The 13776-nt window shown below is 38.4% G+C and overlaps 1 protein-coding gene across 1 annotated transcript in view; it reads left to right on the forward strand.

Annotated features, from left to right (window-relative positions):
- The window catches only part of LOC122559963 (phosphatidate phosphatase LPIN2-like), a 76738-nt gene that overhangs the window by 59041 nt on the left and 3921 nt on the right, over nt 1–13776 (forward strand). Inside the window, exons 15-18 of the mRNA XM_043710072.1 lie at nt 4109–4257; nt 5927–6013; nt 11819–11971; nt 13636–13771. Of these exons, the coding sequence (XP_043566007.1) occupies nt 4109–4257; nt 5927–6013; nt 11819–11971; nt 13636–13771 (525 nt within the window). The remainder of the gene's footprint in view (nt 1–4108; nt 4258–5926; nt 6014–11818; nt 11972–13635; nt 13772–13776) is intronic.

Raw genomic sequence — 13776 nt, forward strand, 5'->3', positions numbered from 1 at the left:
CATCAATCCTCGTTGTTACTTCTTCAAAAAACTCAATCAAGTTTGTGAGACATGATTTCCCACACACATAGTCATGTTGACTATCCTGAATCAGTCCTTGCCGTTCCAATTACATGTACATCTTTTAATCAGTCCTTGCCGTTCCAATTACATGTACATCTTTTCCCTCAGGATTCCCTCCAACAGCTTGCTCACCACTGAGGTCAGGCTCACTGGTCTATAGTTCCCTGGCTTGTCCTTACCACCCTTCTTAAACAGTGGCACCACGTTTGCCAACCTCCAGTCTTCCGGCACCTCACCTGTGACTATCGATAAATATCTCAGCAAGAGGCCCAGCAATCACTTCTCTAGCTTCCCACAGAGTTCTTGGGTACATCTGTAACCTGGACATTTTGCAAGATGTCACCATCTATTTCCCTACAGTCTATATCTTCCATATCTTTTGCAAAATACTCATTTAGTATCTCCTCCATTCCGTTTATTCTTAATGTATTTGTAAAAACCCTTTGGATTCTCCTTAATTCTGTTTGCCAAAGCTATCTCAGGTCCCCTTTTTGCCCTCCTGATTTCCCTCTTAAGTATACTCCTACTGCCTTTATACTCTTCTAAGGATTCACTCGATCTATCCTGTCTATATCTTACATATGCTTCCTTCTTTTTCTTAACCAAACCCTCAATTTCTTTAGTTATCCAGCATTTCCTGTACCTAGCAGCCTTTCCTTTCACCCTGACAGGAATATACTTTTTCTGGATTCTCGTTATCTAATTTCTGTGAACTTCCCATTTTCCAGCCGTCCCTTTGTCTGTGAACGTCTGCCTCCAATCAGCTTTCGAAAATTCTTGCCTAATACTATCAAAATTGGCCTTTTTCTAATTTAAAATTTCAACTTTTAGATCTGGTCTATCCTTTCCCATCACTATTTTAAAACTAATAGAATTATGGTCACTCTGGTAATAGGAAAATGGTCATAAAAAGAAAAGTCTGCACAATTTGGGATCAAAAAGGAGAATTCCCATAGAGAGAGAAGACCATAGCTGAGATGTTAAATTATTACTTTGCATCCATCTTTGCCATGGGTGATGCTGCTGCACAGGCTATGGAAAAAGCTGTTATGGACTAGGCCAGACCACTCATAACATTCTTAAACAGGCAGCCCAGACCATAACTTTGCTATTTGTTTTGGTAAGTGTACAGTGAAAATTACCTGGCGTAAGTTTGCTCGGTTGACTACCAGGTTCTAAAACAGACAAAAATTTATTGAATGAAACACAAAGGACAGAAAGTAGAATACCCACAGAACTCAGACTATCCCAAACTAGACTTAATAATGCTGTTCTGAATATAAACAAGAGTCCCAATAAGCAAACCCCTTAAACATAGAGCAAAAAATGAAACAAAGGCTTATGGGTTGAAGTTAGAAGGGCAGAAGGAGAGACAGTGTCTTGCAGCCCGTTTCCACACAGCTTCACTGCTGCACTGACTCAAACAAGATTTCAGTTTTCAGGATTGACCACTCCCATTTCATAATACAGGTCACTTCTGAACATAAAAGCTTTGGCCTAAAGTCTCATCTGTTTACGTGTAAGCAAAAGGCATTTAACCCCTTTCATCTCTGTACCAAACCAGTCAATTTGGAGCCTGAGTAGTTTACGACCCCTCTGGGGAAAAAAAACAAGCACACAGCATCCTTGAGAAAAGGAACAGCTTTTAGAAAAAAGGACCAGCTTTGTGAAAGCAAAATTAATATAGTCAGTACAATTGATAAGGAAGAGGAAACCTTTCCACTTAAATTTGGTCATGCACCAAGACCAAGTGAGATGTACCCAATGATGGATATGAGAGGAAATGCATCCAAGAAATATGAGGAATGTGAAAGTAGAAACTGCAGAGGCATTGCTGTAACACTTCAGGCTTTCTTAGACTCATGGGTGGAGGCAGAGGACTGGGGAATTGCAAAAGTTACATCCTTGTTCAAATAAAGAGTGTTCAAATAAGGTGCTGTATGGCAGTCAGCTTAACTTCACTTGGGGAAAAGGAAACTTCTAGAAAGAATATTTCAAGACAAAATTAATAGCTACATAAACAAGTGTGGGTTAACTAAGGAAAGCTAACAGATATTTGAGAGGAAAACTCATATTTAACTGGCGTGCTTGAGTTTTCTGAAGAGATAAGAGTATTGATGAAGACAATGCTGTTAATGTGCTGTCCATGGACTTCCAAAAGACATTTGATACAGTGCTGAACAACAGACTTGAGGACACAACTACAGTTTATGGAATGGGGCGGCACGGTGGCACAGTGGTTAGCACTGCTACTGCACAGCGCCAGAGACCCGGATTCAATTCCCGCCTCAGGCGACTGACTGTGTGGTTTGCACGTTCTCCCCGTGCCTGCGTGGGTTTCCCCGGGTGCTCCAGTTTCCTCCCACAGTCCAAAGATGTGCAGGTCAGGTGAATTGGCCATGCTAAATTGCCTGTAGTGTTAGGTAAGGGGTAAATGTAGGAGTACGGGTATGGGTGGGTTGCGCTTCGGTGGGGCGGTGTGGACTTGTTGGGCCGAAGGGCCTGTTTCCACACTAAGTAATCTAATCTAATCTAATCTAATGAAAAGGAGAGCAGCAGTATAAAATTGACTGAGTGACAGGAAGCATAGAGTAGTGGCTCACGGATGTTCTTTGGGCTGGAAGAAGATTTGTATTGGAGATCTCAGGTATTGATGTTGGGATCTTTGTTTTTCCCTATATGTTAATGACCAAAACCACTGTTGTACAGGGCAAAATCTGTGTATGACATGAAGCTTAGAAACATTGCCAACTCATTGTTATGGTAGTATAGAACATGAAAATGATATTGACAAGTTGATAGAGTGAATGCTTGACAGAAGTTCAGTGCAGAGAGAAGTGAGATGATTTACATTTGGTGGGAGGAAGGAGAGGCAATGCAAATTAAAGGTACAACTCCAAAGAAGGTCTAGGAGCAGAGAGTTCTGAGTACATATGTAAGTCATTAAGTGTTGAGATAAGTTGAGAAAGTAGTTTTAAAGCTGGTGTAGAGTTCATGAGCAGGGATGTTATGTTGCGCTTCTGTAAGATACTAGTTTGGCCTCAGCGGGGGTTTTGCTTCTGGATCCAGGCATTGCACCTTGGGAAGGATGTTAAGGCATTATAGATGATGCAGAAGAGAATGGTTTCAGGAGTGAGGGATTTCAGTTATGAACATAGATTCAGAATTTATAACTGTTTTCTTTGGAGAAGGGAAGAATGAGAGGCAATCTTATAGAGGTATTCAAAATCATGAGGAGTCTGGATAGGGTAGTTAGAAACTGTTCCCACTTGGGAAAGGACTAGGAACAAAGTAACAGATTTTAAAGTATTAAGCGTAAAGCAAAAGTGATGTGAGATGATGCTTTTTCTTGCAGAGAATGGTTAAGGTCTGGACTGCCTCAAACAGTTGGAGAGGCAGGTTCAGTCAAGACATTTAGAAGGGAATTATAATGACCTTTGAAAAGAAAATGTGCAGAGCTATGGAGAGAAAGTAGGAGAATGGCATTAAGTGAAATGCTCATTTAGAAAGCTGGTGCTGACATGATGGGCTGAATTGCCTCCTTGTGCTGCAATAATTTTGTGATGAGCATTTGCTTGGGTGTTGGATTTTATATCGAGAACATGGTGGGGTTACCAATTAAAACTTATGTTGTATAGTAAATCAAGGACTATGCCAATATGCTGTTAAACATCAAGTGACTGTCATTATGGAGTTTGCACATTCTCCCTGACTCTGTCTTAGAATAATATTTATTGTCCATCCCTAACTGTCTTCAAGAAAGTGTAGGTGAGCTGCTTTCTTGAACTCCTGTGATTCATGTGGTATAGGTAGTATTGTAAAGAAGGCTGTTCCCAGACAGTGAAGGAATAAATGTATAATTTCATGTGCCATTGGAAAAAGTGAGGTTTTCACAGAGTTGAACCTTTATGGGCAGCTTTCTCTCTCGGTAGCAGTGATGCTAGTGCTTCACTCCTGACTTCAAAGTCCTATTTGGAGTGAACCAACAGTATTTAATTTTACAGTGTCGAATTATTCTTCATATATTTGTTTGCCTCCTTTTTAGAAAAGTTTAAATCTGAAGGATGGCCCAAATAATGCAGTGTTCAGTGTGACAACTCAATATCAGGGAACCTGTCGATGTGAAGGAACCATTTACCTCTGGAACTGGGATGATAAAGTTATTATATCTGACATTGATGGCACAATTACAAAGTAAGTTTGTCTGTACCCCTAATTATTTTTTTTCTGAAATCTCTTTTATACTAAAAGAATGCAGAACTTAATTGGAAGCCAGGGCTAAAAAAGACTAATGTCTTTTTTTTCTTCGCTTTTCATGGTAATGTGAATTAAATTTGCCCCTTTCTGTGCCGAGAAAAATGTTCCTGAACAGTATTCAGAGATTTGCAAAATATAATGATCACTTGCCTGTACCAATGGAGAAGTATAGTGATGCCTATATAACTGTACAGTTTGGTTTATTGTACACTTATGAATCCTGATTCTTTTGTCTCCTACTGCAAGGTCAACGCTGGTTTAAAACGTGTAAAGTAAATGCATAGATTTTCATAGCTATAAACTGTGCACTCATCTAAACATATGGATTCTTGTTCTGTCAGCCCGGTGTCTCATGAAGAAAAAGAAAACGTATCTCCGATACTTCGTACTAAATTATGAGCATATGTGGAATGTTGATATTCTAATTATATGAAAATAAATGAGAGAGTTAAAAGAGACAAAGATGAAGTGATATTTTGAAAATCTCTAATACTGAGGTCTGAAGGATGAAAATTTTCGAGTACCTTTTCATTGCCAAGAATGTTGTTTAACAGAACTCAAGACAATATGGTAAAAGGTGTGTTAATAAGGTAATTAAAAATCTAATGGGTTACTTGAAGTTAGAAATAAGAGACATAGAATATCAAAACCATTAGATCATCTTAGAATTTTATAAACCATTGGTTAGGCCTGATCTGAAGCACTATGGGCAACTACCTATACTTAAGATCTAAAAGGCTTAGAAAAGGGGCACTGAAGGATGCTGTCAGAGCTAAGGGACTTCATTTAGGAAGAGAGATTGGAGAGATTGCGAATGGCCTCCTTGGAGCAGATAGCTTAGGTAACCCAGTAAAGCTTTACTGGATAATCAGAGGTTTTGATAGATTAAGTAGGGAACGTATAAAATCTAGTGAGTCAATAACTTGAGTTCACAGATTCAAAATCCTTAGAAAAAGATTTAGAGGAGAGCAGAGGGGAAATTCCTCAGACTGCTTGTATTCAGGATCTGCTAAAAAGGTGGTGGAAGCTAATTCTATACTTTCTTTATAAAGGAGATAGGCAGGAAGTTATAATATGAACAGAAGGTGAGGATTTTGGAACAAGCAGGACTGTTGTCTCAATGAACCAGCAAATGAACTACTAATCAAATGGCTCCTTTGTGACTCTATGGAAGTCATTCGTTAGCTTTGGACATAACAGTAAAATACACAATTTTCCTTTAAACAGTAGTTCAGAGTGATACTGCTGGACATTCTATTATGGTATAGAAATTAATCTAGGATGATGTCAGGTCAGTTGCCAGTTTTATACAGTGCCTGAACTGATAGAACTGAATTTCAAACACTGTGTATTATGGGCAGCTGATCCAATATCAACAGTTGCTGAACATCCCAAGGCATTTTTTGTCCCATATTTTTTCAACCCAAGTATAAATTAATTCTAAATTCCCAATTGTCCACTTTGGGGAACATTCCGCCTTGGGCCTTATCAACATGTATACTTGTACTTTGAGCCACATGTTTTGAATTTGGATGCTATTGAGCCATTCTTTAGTGAACTATGGACTTTGTATGTTTAATACCAATTATTATTTGTGTATTTCCAGATCTGATGCTTTAGGGCACATTTTGCCACAGCTGGGGAAAGATTGGACCCACCAGGGCATTGCAAAACTCTACCATAAGATACATCAGTATGTACTTTCATCTGTTTTAAATTATAAAACGGTGCTTCTTGTTGACCCATATTGTTTTGTCTCATTGAACAGCAGTTCTTCTTGAAGTATAGCTTCATAGATATTGTTGGTTCATCTGTGTTTTGAGCTTTCAAATGCATGTTGTATTCACCAGGACTGCCTATTTGCACCTCTACAACATTTGCCATGGCCCATCTGCTGCTCAAACACTCATATATTCCTTTCTTTTTGTTTAAATTTCAACTATTTCAAGAATTTCCTGATTGGTCTGTAATTTTCCATCCTTTATGACTTTGAATTAATCCAAATATCTTGACTTCTATTCTGACTTTCACTAAATCCCATTCTCCCATTATTCTGGTGTTCACTGACCTGCATCAGCTCATGGTTAAGCAATGCCTCCAGGTTAAAAATCCTCATCTTTATTTTTGCATCCCACTATGTCCTTACTCTATTTCTCTCTCTCTCTCTCTCTCTCTCTCTCTCTCTCTAGCTCTACAACCTCTGAGATATCTGTTTTTCCTATTCTGGTTTAATGAGCATTTACTGTTTTCTTGGTTGCACGATGGTTGAATTATTTTCTTAGTTGCATCACTTGTGCTGTTAACCACCTTGCTCCTAAGCTCTGCAATTCCCTCTTCTACTTTAGGTCACTCCTAAAAATGTGCCTCTTTTCTCAAGCTTTTGGTCATATGAGTTGGGACAGCACGGTGGCTCAGTGGTTAACACTGTTTCCTCACAGCACCAGGGGCATTGGTTTGATTCCAGCCTCAGGCGACTGTGGGATGTTTTCATATTCTCTCTGTGTCTGCATGGGGTTTCTCCCAAAGTTCAAAGATGTGCAGGTTAGGTGGATTGGCCATGGAAAATGCAGAGTTGCAGGGATAGCTTAGGGCAGTGGGTTGCTGTTTGGAAGGGTGGTGTACACTGGATGGGCTAAATGGTCTGCCTCCACACTGCAGAGATTCTATGATTTCTATATGTCTAATTTTTCCTTATCCTTGACTTGTCTTTTTTTAAACAGAATGGTGACTTGCCCAACCCTTTCCAGACCCAATTTGGTTGTCTTCAGTTTTAAGTTTCAAAAGTTGGTTGGGCATTCTTTGAATATGCAGATTTGTTTTAGCAACTTCTATTATTTTTAAAATGTATTATTTTGGAGGCTGTTTATTATTTCAACTTGAGATTGGAGAGAGGGCGAAGTAGATTATTCCTCGCCAGGCAAATCTTCTGAGACAGCAGCCAGAACAATAAGTGAGCTGGTATCAGTGTAAAAACATTATTTTCAATTTATGTAATTTGAATCATAAAGGGTACAATTTAATTAGGAACTCATCAGTGCACAGGGACAAAATTTGTTGTAAACTCAGACTTTGGCGTAAAAATTGTTGGATTCTTGTTAATTGTGCAGATGTTAATTTAATTAATTGTCTGATAACGTGCTGACATTTAAATACAGAGGAACCTTGATTATCCGAACGAAATGGGTGGGCATCATTTTGTTCAGATAATCGATTATTCGAATCAATGCCTCTCTTCTGGGGCTCTGAGTTTTCAGAAGTTTCCTTTTTCCTCGCTGTGCCTGCCTTGCTTCCGCTGTCTGTCTGAGTTTGTTTCTGAGCAGACATACACTTGTTCAGCACTGCTGAAACTCCACACCCCCCCAATCAGTTCAATGAGATTGACAAAGCGAGCACTTATAGAGTTATAGAGATGTACAGCATGGAAGCAGACCCTTTGATCCAACCCATCCATGCTGACCAGATATCCCAACCCAACTCCCTGTTCAGGAGACTAGGCGGCAGCAGCACACGGCATGCGAGCCTCCATCCCCACACCGTCCCCTCCCCCCCAACCCTGCCCCCATCTGGCCCTGTCCGACCCCCAACCCTGCCCCGTCTGGCCCCTCCCAATCGCGCCCCCATTGTCTGGCCCGCTACCCGTCTGCACAGGACAATGTTGGAGAGATTATCTGGGGAAGGGAGGTACAGGGTACACCCCTGTGTAGAACTCCAGGGAAAGTGTGGGTTGAGAGAGAGTGAGGGGGCCAGAGGTCAGTCATTTCAAGATGGTGCCTGGACTCCCATCGATACCCAGGACTATTCTTGGCTGCATTTTAGTAAGTTGAGTTCGTTTTTAATCACTGTTAACAAAAGGCGCGATCAGTGTTGGAAACACCTCTTTGATGTAGTGTTTCTATCGGGACCTCGATCTTCTTTGGGTAATCCGATATTTGGATAATTGATTTCCTGATAATCGATGTTCCTCTGTATAGCTGAATTTTCTAAGTTAGTTGACTGTGAGCTTCGAGAAATTTTGTTTGCCGTGTATATTTTTATATTCACCACCAGGTGGTGTGAAATATTTTACATGATCATATTACAATTTTGTTTTTCTATAGTTTCAACTATTTTGTATAGAGATTTAAGAATAGTTTATATTTTGCATTTTTTATGGGATTCCTAACATGCTTAACTGACCATTTTGATCAATAATTTGAGTACAGGATGTCTTATTCTGAAAGTATTTTGATTTCTTGTCTAAAAATAAAGAAGCAACAAAATGGCTTGCTTTGTAAGCTAAAAGACTATTTTCAGCCAATCAGTAGGAAATTTACAGGTCGTTCTGTTGTAACGCGCATTTCGACAACATGAATTCGCTATAATGCGATTGTTGACTTGATGTTGTTTGGATAATGCGAACATTCTGCTAAACGAGTATAGTGATTTTCCCTTCGTGATCGTCTTCAGCGCGATTTTCTGTAGTGATTCTCTATAGTGTAAGCTCGCAGAGGAACTTAACTGTCATGTTGTAGCACAATGACCTATAGTTTGGAGGTTTTACAAATGTATTTAAGTAACATCAGTAAATGATCAAGCATCAGTAAATCAACAGTTGTGAAGAAGAGTCAGATTGGACGTGGATGTTAATTCTGTTTCTATATCTACTTATAAATATGTATCATCTGGCAACTAGATCTTTAAAAAAAAACTGAAAAGCTGGGAAATCCGAATTCAAACTGCCCAATTTAAATTAACCAGAAAGCTGTGTTCACTTCACTTTGAGATAGTTTCTCATTTAAACTTCTCTGTTGCATTATAATGTGACAATGTGTGTGATTATCTTTTTTCATGAGATATGGGCATCCCTGGGAAAGCTAACATCTATTCCTAGTTGCCCTTGAAGAGATGGTGCTTTCTTGAATCACTGTAGGTATGAGTTGTAGGATTACCTGCCAACAAAGCGGTTAGAGATGAAACTTCAGAATTTTGACCTTGTGGCATTGAAAGGACAGTAAGTATGTTGTTTCGCCTGGAGAGGTGCTTGGATATGGTAGTATTCCCATCTTCCACTCATGCTCCTCTTCTCGCTAGTAGAGATCACACATCTACAAGGTCCTGTTGACGGAGTCTTGGTGGGTTACTGCATTGCTTTTGTAGATAATAGTCAGTGGTCATTGTGCACCAGTGATGGAGGGAGAAAATATTTAAGATGGTGAATGAGGTGTCAATCCAGCTTTATATTAAGTGATTTTTTTTTTCTGTTTATTTTAATATTACAATGTATTTTAATATTATGATGACTGTTGAGTATGTGGTGAGGTTGAAATAGCTTAATGATAATTTTAATAGTTAATACTTGATTTTGAAATGATCAATCTTGAACAATAGTTGGGTTCTGAGTGACTTGTATCCCGTGGTTGTGGGTATGTTCGCCAAGCTGGGAAGTTGATTTACAGACGTTTCGTTCCCTGACTAGGTGACATTTTCAGTGCTTTGGAGCCTCCTGTGAAGCGCTGCTGTATTGTGTCTTCTGGAATTTATTTGGTTCCATTTCTTCTGCTTCCGGTTGCCGGTTCCAATTGTTCGTTGTATTGGCTAGTATATTGGGTCCAGGTCAATGTGCTTGTTGATAGTCTGTGGATGAGTGCCATGCTTCTAGGAATTCTCTGGCTGTCTTCTCTTTAGCTTGTCCTATGATCGTTGTGTTGTCCCAGTTGAATTTGTGGTCCCTATCATCTGTGTATATGGCTACTAGGGACAGTTGACTTGTATACCATCTGTACCTGTCAAGGCCACGCTGAAATTTAGGCAGTACAGCAACTATAATAGACATTTTTTTTGTAAATCTACTGTAGCCAACTTAGTGATTTAGGTATTAGTGGCACCGTGTTTCCATTTGTCTTTTTTTGCTCTGGTCCTTTCAGGAAAAGATCATGTTGAGCATCATCTCTATTTTTAGCCCATGGATGAACTTTTATCTCCAAATTTCTTGTGCTCATGGAAGACTAAGATTTCTGCCACTTGATGTGCAGAAATGATTTGCATTTATATAAAACCTTTCTTCATCTCAAGATATTCCAATGTGCTTTAAAGGCAAATAAATATTGAGTTGTGGTCACTGTTATAAGGAGCATGGCATTAATTTGCACAAAGGTAAACTGTCTCAGTGGTAATCTAATAATAACCTAATTATCTGTATTGTTAGATCTTGTTTTGAGAAATAATATTGGCCAGGATTAACTCTCCCGTTATTCTTTGAGGATTTGATCTTTTCCATCTAAAATAGAGTAGATGGGCCTTTGGTTTGATGTCTCATGAAAAGTCGGTATCTCTAATGGGACATCGCTGTCTCCTTACTATACTAGAGAGCAAGGTTAGATTTTTGTCTTTATGTTTCAGGAGTAGGATTTGAACCTATAATCTTTTAACTCAGTGAGCCACGGCTGACTTTGAGCAAGTTATAAGTGGACGACAGTGAACTGTGCCTTTCTGCAAGTTGAAAGCTTATGACTCGTGATATTCAGCTATTTTAATTAAAAAGAATTGAGAGAAGTAAATTAAATTAGTAAAAGCTGAAAACATTGAAGCACTGAACAATGCCAAGTTATGTTGTGTGTTGATTCTAAATATCATCTTTTCCGTCTTTTTTATAATCTTGGGAAATTATTTTCAAAATTGTTATGAAGTTTTGTCTCAAATGGTTTTGCTCATTAGAGTAGTGACATTCTTGAATGTTGGGAACTGAGACAAACTTAAAAGCAATATCAACATTGCTCAACTTTAGGTCAGACCAGCAAATCTGTAATACTGGATAAGTTATTATCATTTTTCTGTTGTGAGTTTCACCTAAGAAAATAATTCCCAAGCTAAGTTTTTCCTTCTGATAGAGAGAACTTTGATTCCATCACACAAGATGGAGCTGACCTTCATTCCTAAGTGCAAGGGGTATGTGCTTTTGGGAATTCAGTTCATTCTTGAAATTTAATGAAATATGTATTGAATAGGGTAAGGCAGAAACAGGCTGTTCCTGAGGAAGGGCTTATGCCCGAAACGTCGATTCTCCTGTTCCTTGGATGCTGCCTGACCTGCTGCGCTTTTCCAGCAACACATTTCTAGCTCTGTTATATCAGTCAAGCATGCAAAGATGTGTTTCATTGTAAACCTAGTCAAATTCCTCTCTTGTTAACATTACTACCAAATAGAAACTGCAGTGGTCTGTTTTTTTAAAAAAACAGCAAGCATTTGTTATCAGATAAATTACTTTCCTCCTTCAATTCTCTATGTCTTTTTAAGGTAACTTGAGTTAGTTGTTTGACAGTAGTGTTGCATAGAACGCTCATTGTCAAAAATGTGAAGTTCTTTTTGAAACTGATGTTTTCTTTGTATTAATTAATATCCATAGCTTGCAGCTGAATATACTGATAAGCTCTAGGCAAGGGAAATAAATTGTAGTAATTTTTACTTGACACAAGTGAAGAATACTATTTTCATTAATTATTTTATTTGACTTTTTGTACAGGAATGGATACAAATTTCTTTACTGCTCAGCCCGTGCCATTGGAATGGCAGATATAACCAGGGGATACTTACACTGGGTTAATGATAGAGGTACTGTGCTTCCGAGAGGACCACTCCTGCTAGCTCCGAGTAGTTTGATTTCAGCAATACACAGGTAGTGATTATTTTCAGTATTTATATATTTTTATCAGTAATGAAGTTGCCATCATAAATTTATCATTTAAATTTAATTGTACTTCAATCATCATTTAAAGGTATAGTCACATTTAAGGTGGATAATTTCTCCATTTGATTAGGTTAGATTCCCTACAGTATGGAAGCAGGCCCTTCTGCCCAACAAGTCCACACCGACCCTCCTAAGAATAACCCACCCAGGCTCATTCCCTTACCCTGTATTTACCCATGACTAATGCACCTAAAGTTATGGGCAATTTAGCCTGGCCAGGTCACCTAACCTGCGCATCTTTGGATTGTGGAAGGAAACTGGAGCACCCGGAGGAACCCACGCAGACACTGGGAGAATGTGCAAACTCCACACAGTCGCCCGAGGCTGGAATTGAACCCAGGTCCCTGACGCTGTAAGGCAGCAATGCTAACCATTGAGCCACCATGCCCCTCTTGTTTGCACTCTGTGAAAAAAACATAAGTTTTTACTTATGGTCACAAGAGACTTCACAACAGCAAAATTGCCTGTTTGAGAATTCTCAATTACTTGATGGGCCAGGGTATGGAGTCACTGAAATTTTCAAAAGCATAGTTAATAACATATAACATTATTCATGTCAAATATCAAGTGTATGAAACTATTGCAATTTCAGTGACTTTGTTATTCATCTTTTTATAAATTGCAGATTGTATTTCTGAAAAGTCAAAAAAAGAAAAAAAAACTTTACTACCTTTTAAATAAAAATGACCAGCATCATACTATACTCAGGCGAGGTACCATTCAAGAACTTCGTTAGGCAGTGAAGTCTGTACGGGAAAATTAGCAAAGCCTTCATTGAGTCACTAGGAGTGTTTGCTGGTGGTGTATAATTGACATCAATTAATCCAAATAGAAAAATCAGTTTTAATAATATCACATTTTTGACAATGCGTGCTATACATGACTCTACCAAATAATGGGGAAAATCTTGATGAATTTGAGTGACTTTCTGTCTACAATGTTTTTAAATACAAAACAATAAGGTATTACATGACTCCAGATCATCTCATGTATATTGTAATTATATCATAATTTTTAAGAATTATGAGCTCTGAGGGTTCCAAAAACAGTAGGTAGGCTGCTCATTTGTAAATGCATCTGATGGGAAAAGAGAGGCTGGAGGAATGTACTATATCCCTTTATAGACCTACTCCTCCACTGACTAACATTAAATATTTTAGCCAGTTGTTAATGTAGTGAATTAGATATTATCTATATTAGGTTGAAACAAAAAGATCAATCAACTAGGTTTCTTTAATAAATGACAATATGATTGACCTATCAGTAAATCAGGAAGATGTGAAGTGAATTAAGACAGTTTTAAATATGAAAATCTAATTATCTACCTGATGTAAAATTTTCCTTACTCCTGATCCTACTCAAAACAGGTAGGATGCCCTGCTCATTTGACATGCATCAATCTTAGCATAGCAGATTAAAGAGTGTTTCTTGTTTAATGATTTTCCTTTTGAATAATGCCTTTGAAGGTGCAGTATTGATGGATCATTTTGATTATCAGGATGTATTTTATTGGCGTTTATTAAGAGTAAAAAACATTTTTGGTAGTAATATATTTTGATATAATGCCAAAGACTTGTTTCTTCTGTTTTCAGGGAAGTTATTGAGAAGAAACCAGAAGTGTTCAAAATTCATTGCTTGAATGACATCAGGAATCTATTTAATCCACATAGGTGTCCATTTTATGCTGCTTTTGGAAATAGGAGTAATGTAAGTGAAGTGTCTTTTAACGTAAG

Source organism: Chiloscyllium plagiosum, chromosome 20, assembly GCF_004010195.1.
Source record: "Chiloscyllium plagiosum isolate BGI_BamShark_2017 chromosome 20, ASM401019v2, whole genome shotgun sequence".
Taxonomy (NCBI): domain Eukaryota; kingdom Metazoa; phylum Chordata; class Chondrichthyes; order Orectolobiformes; family Hemiscylliidae; genus Chiloscyllium; species Chiloscyllium plagiosum.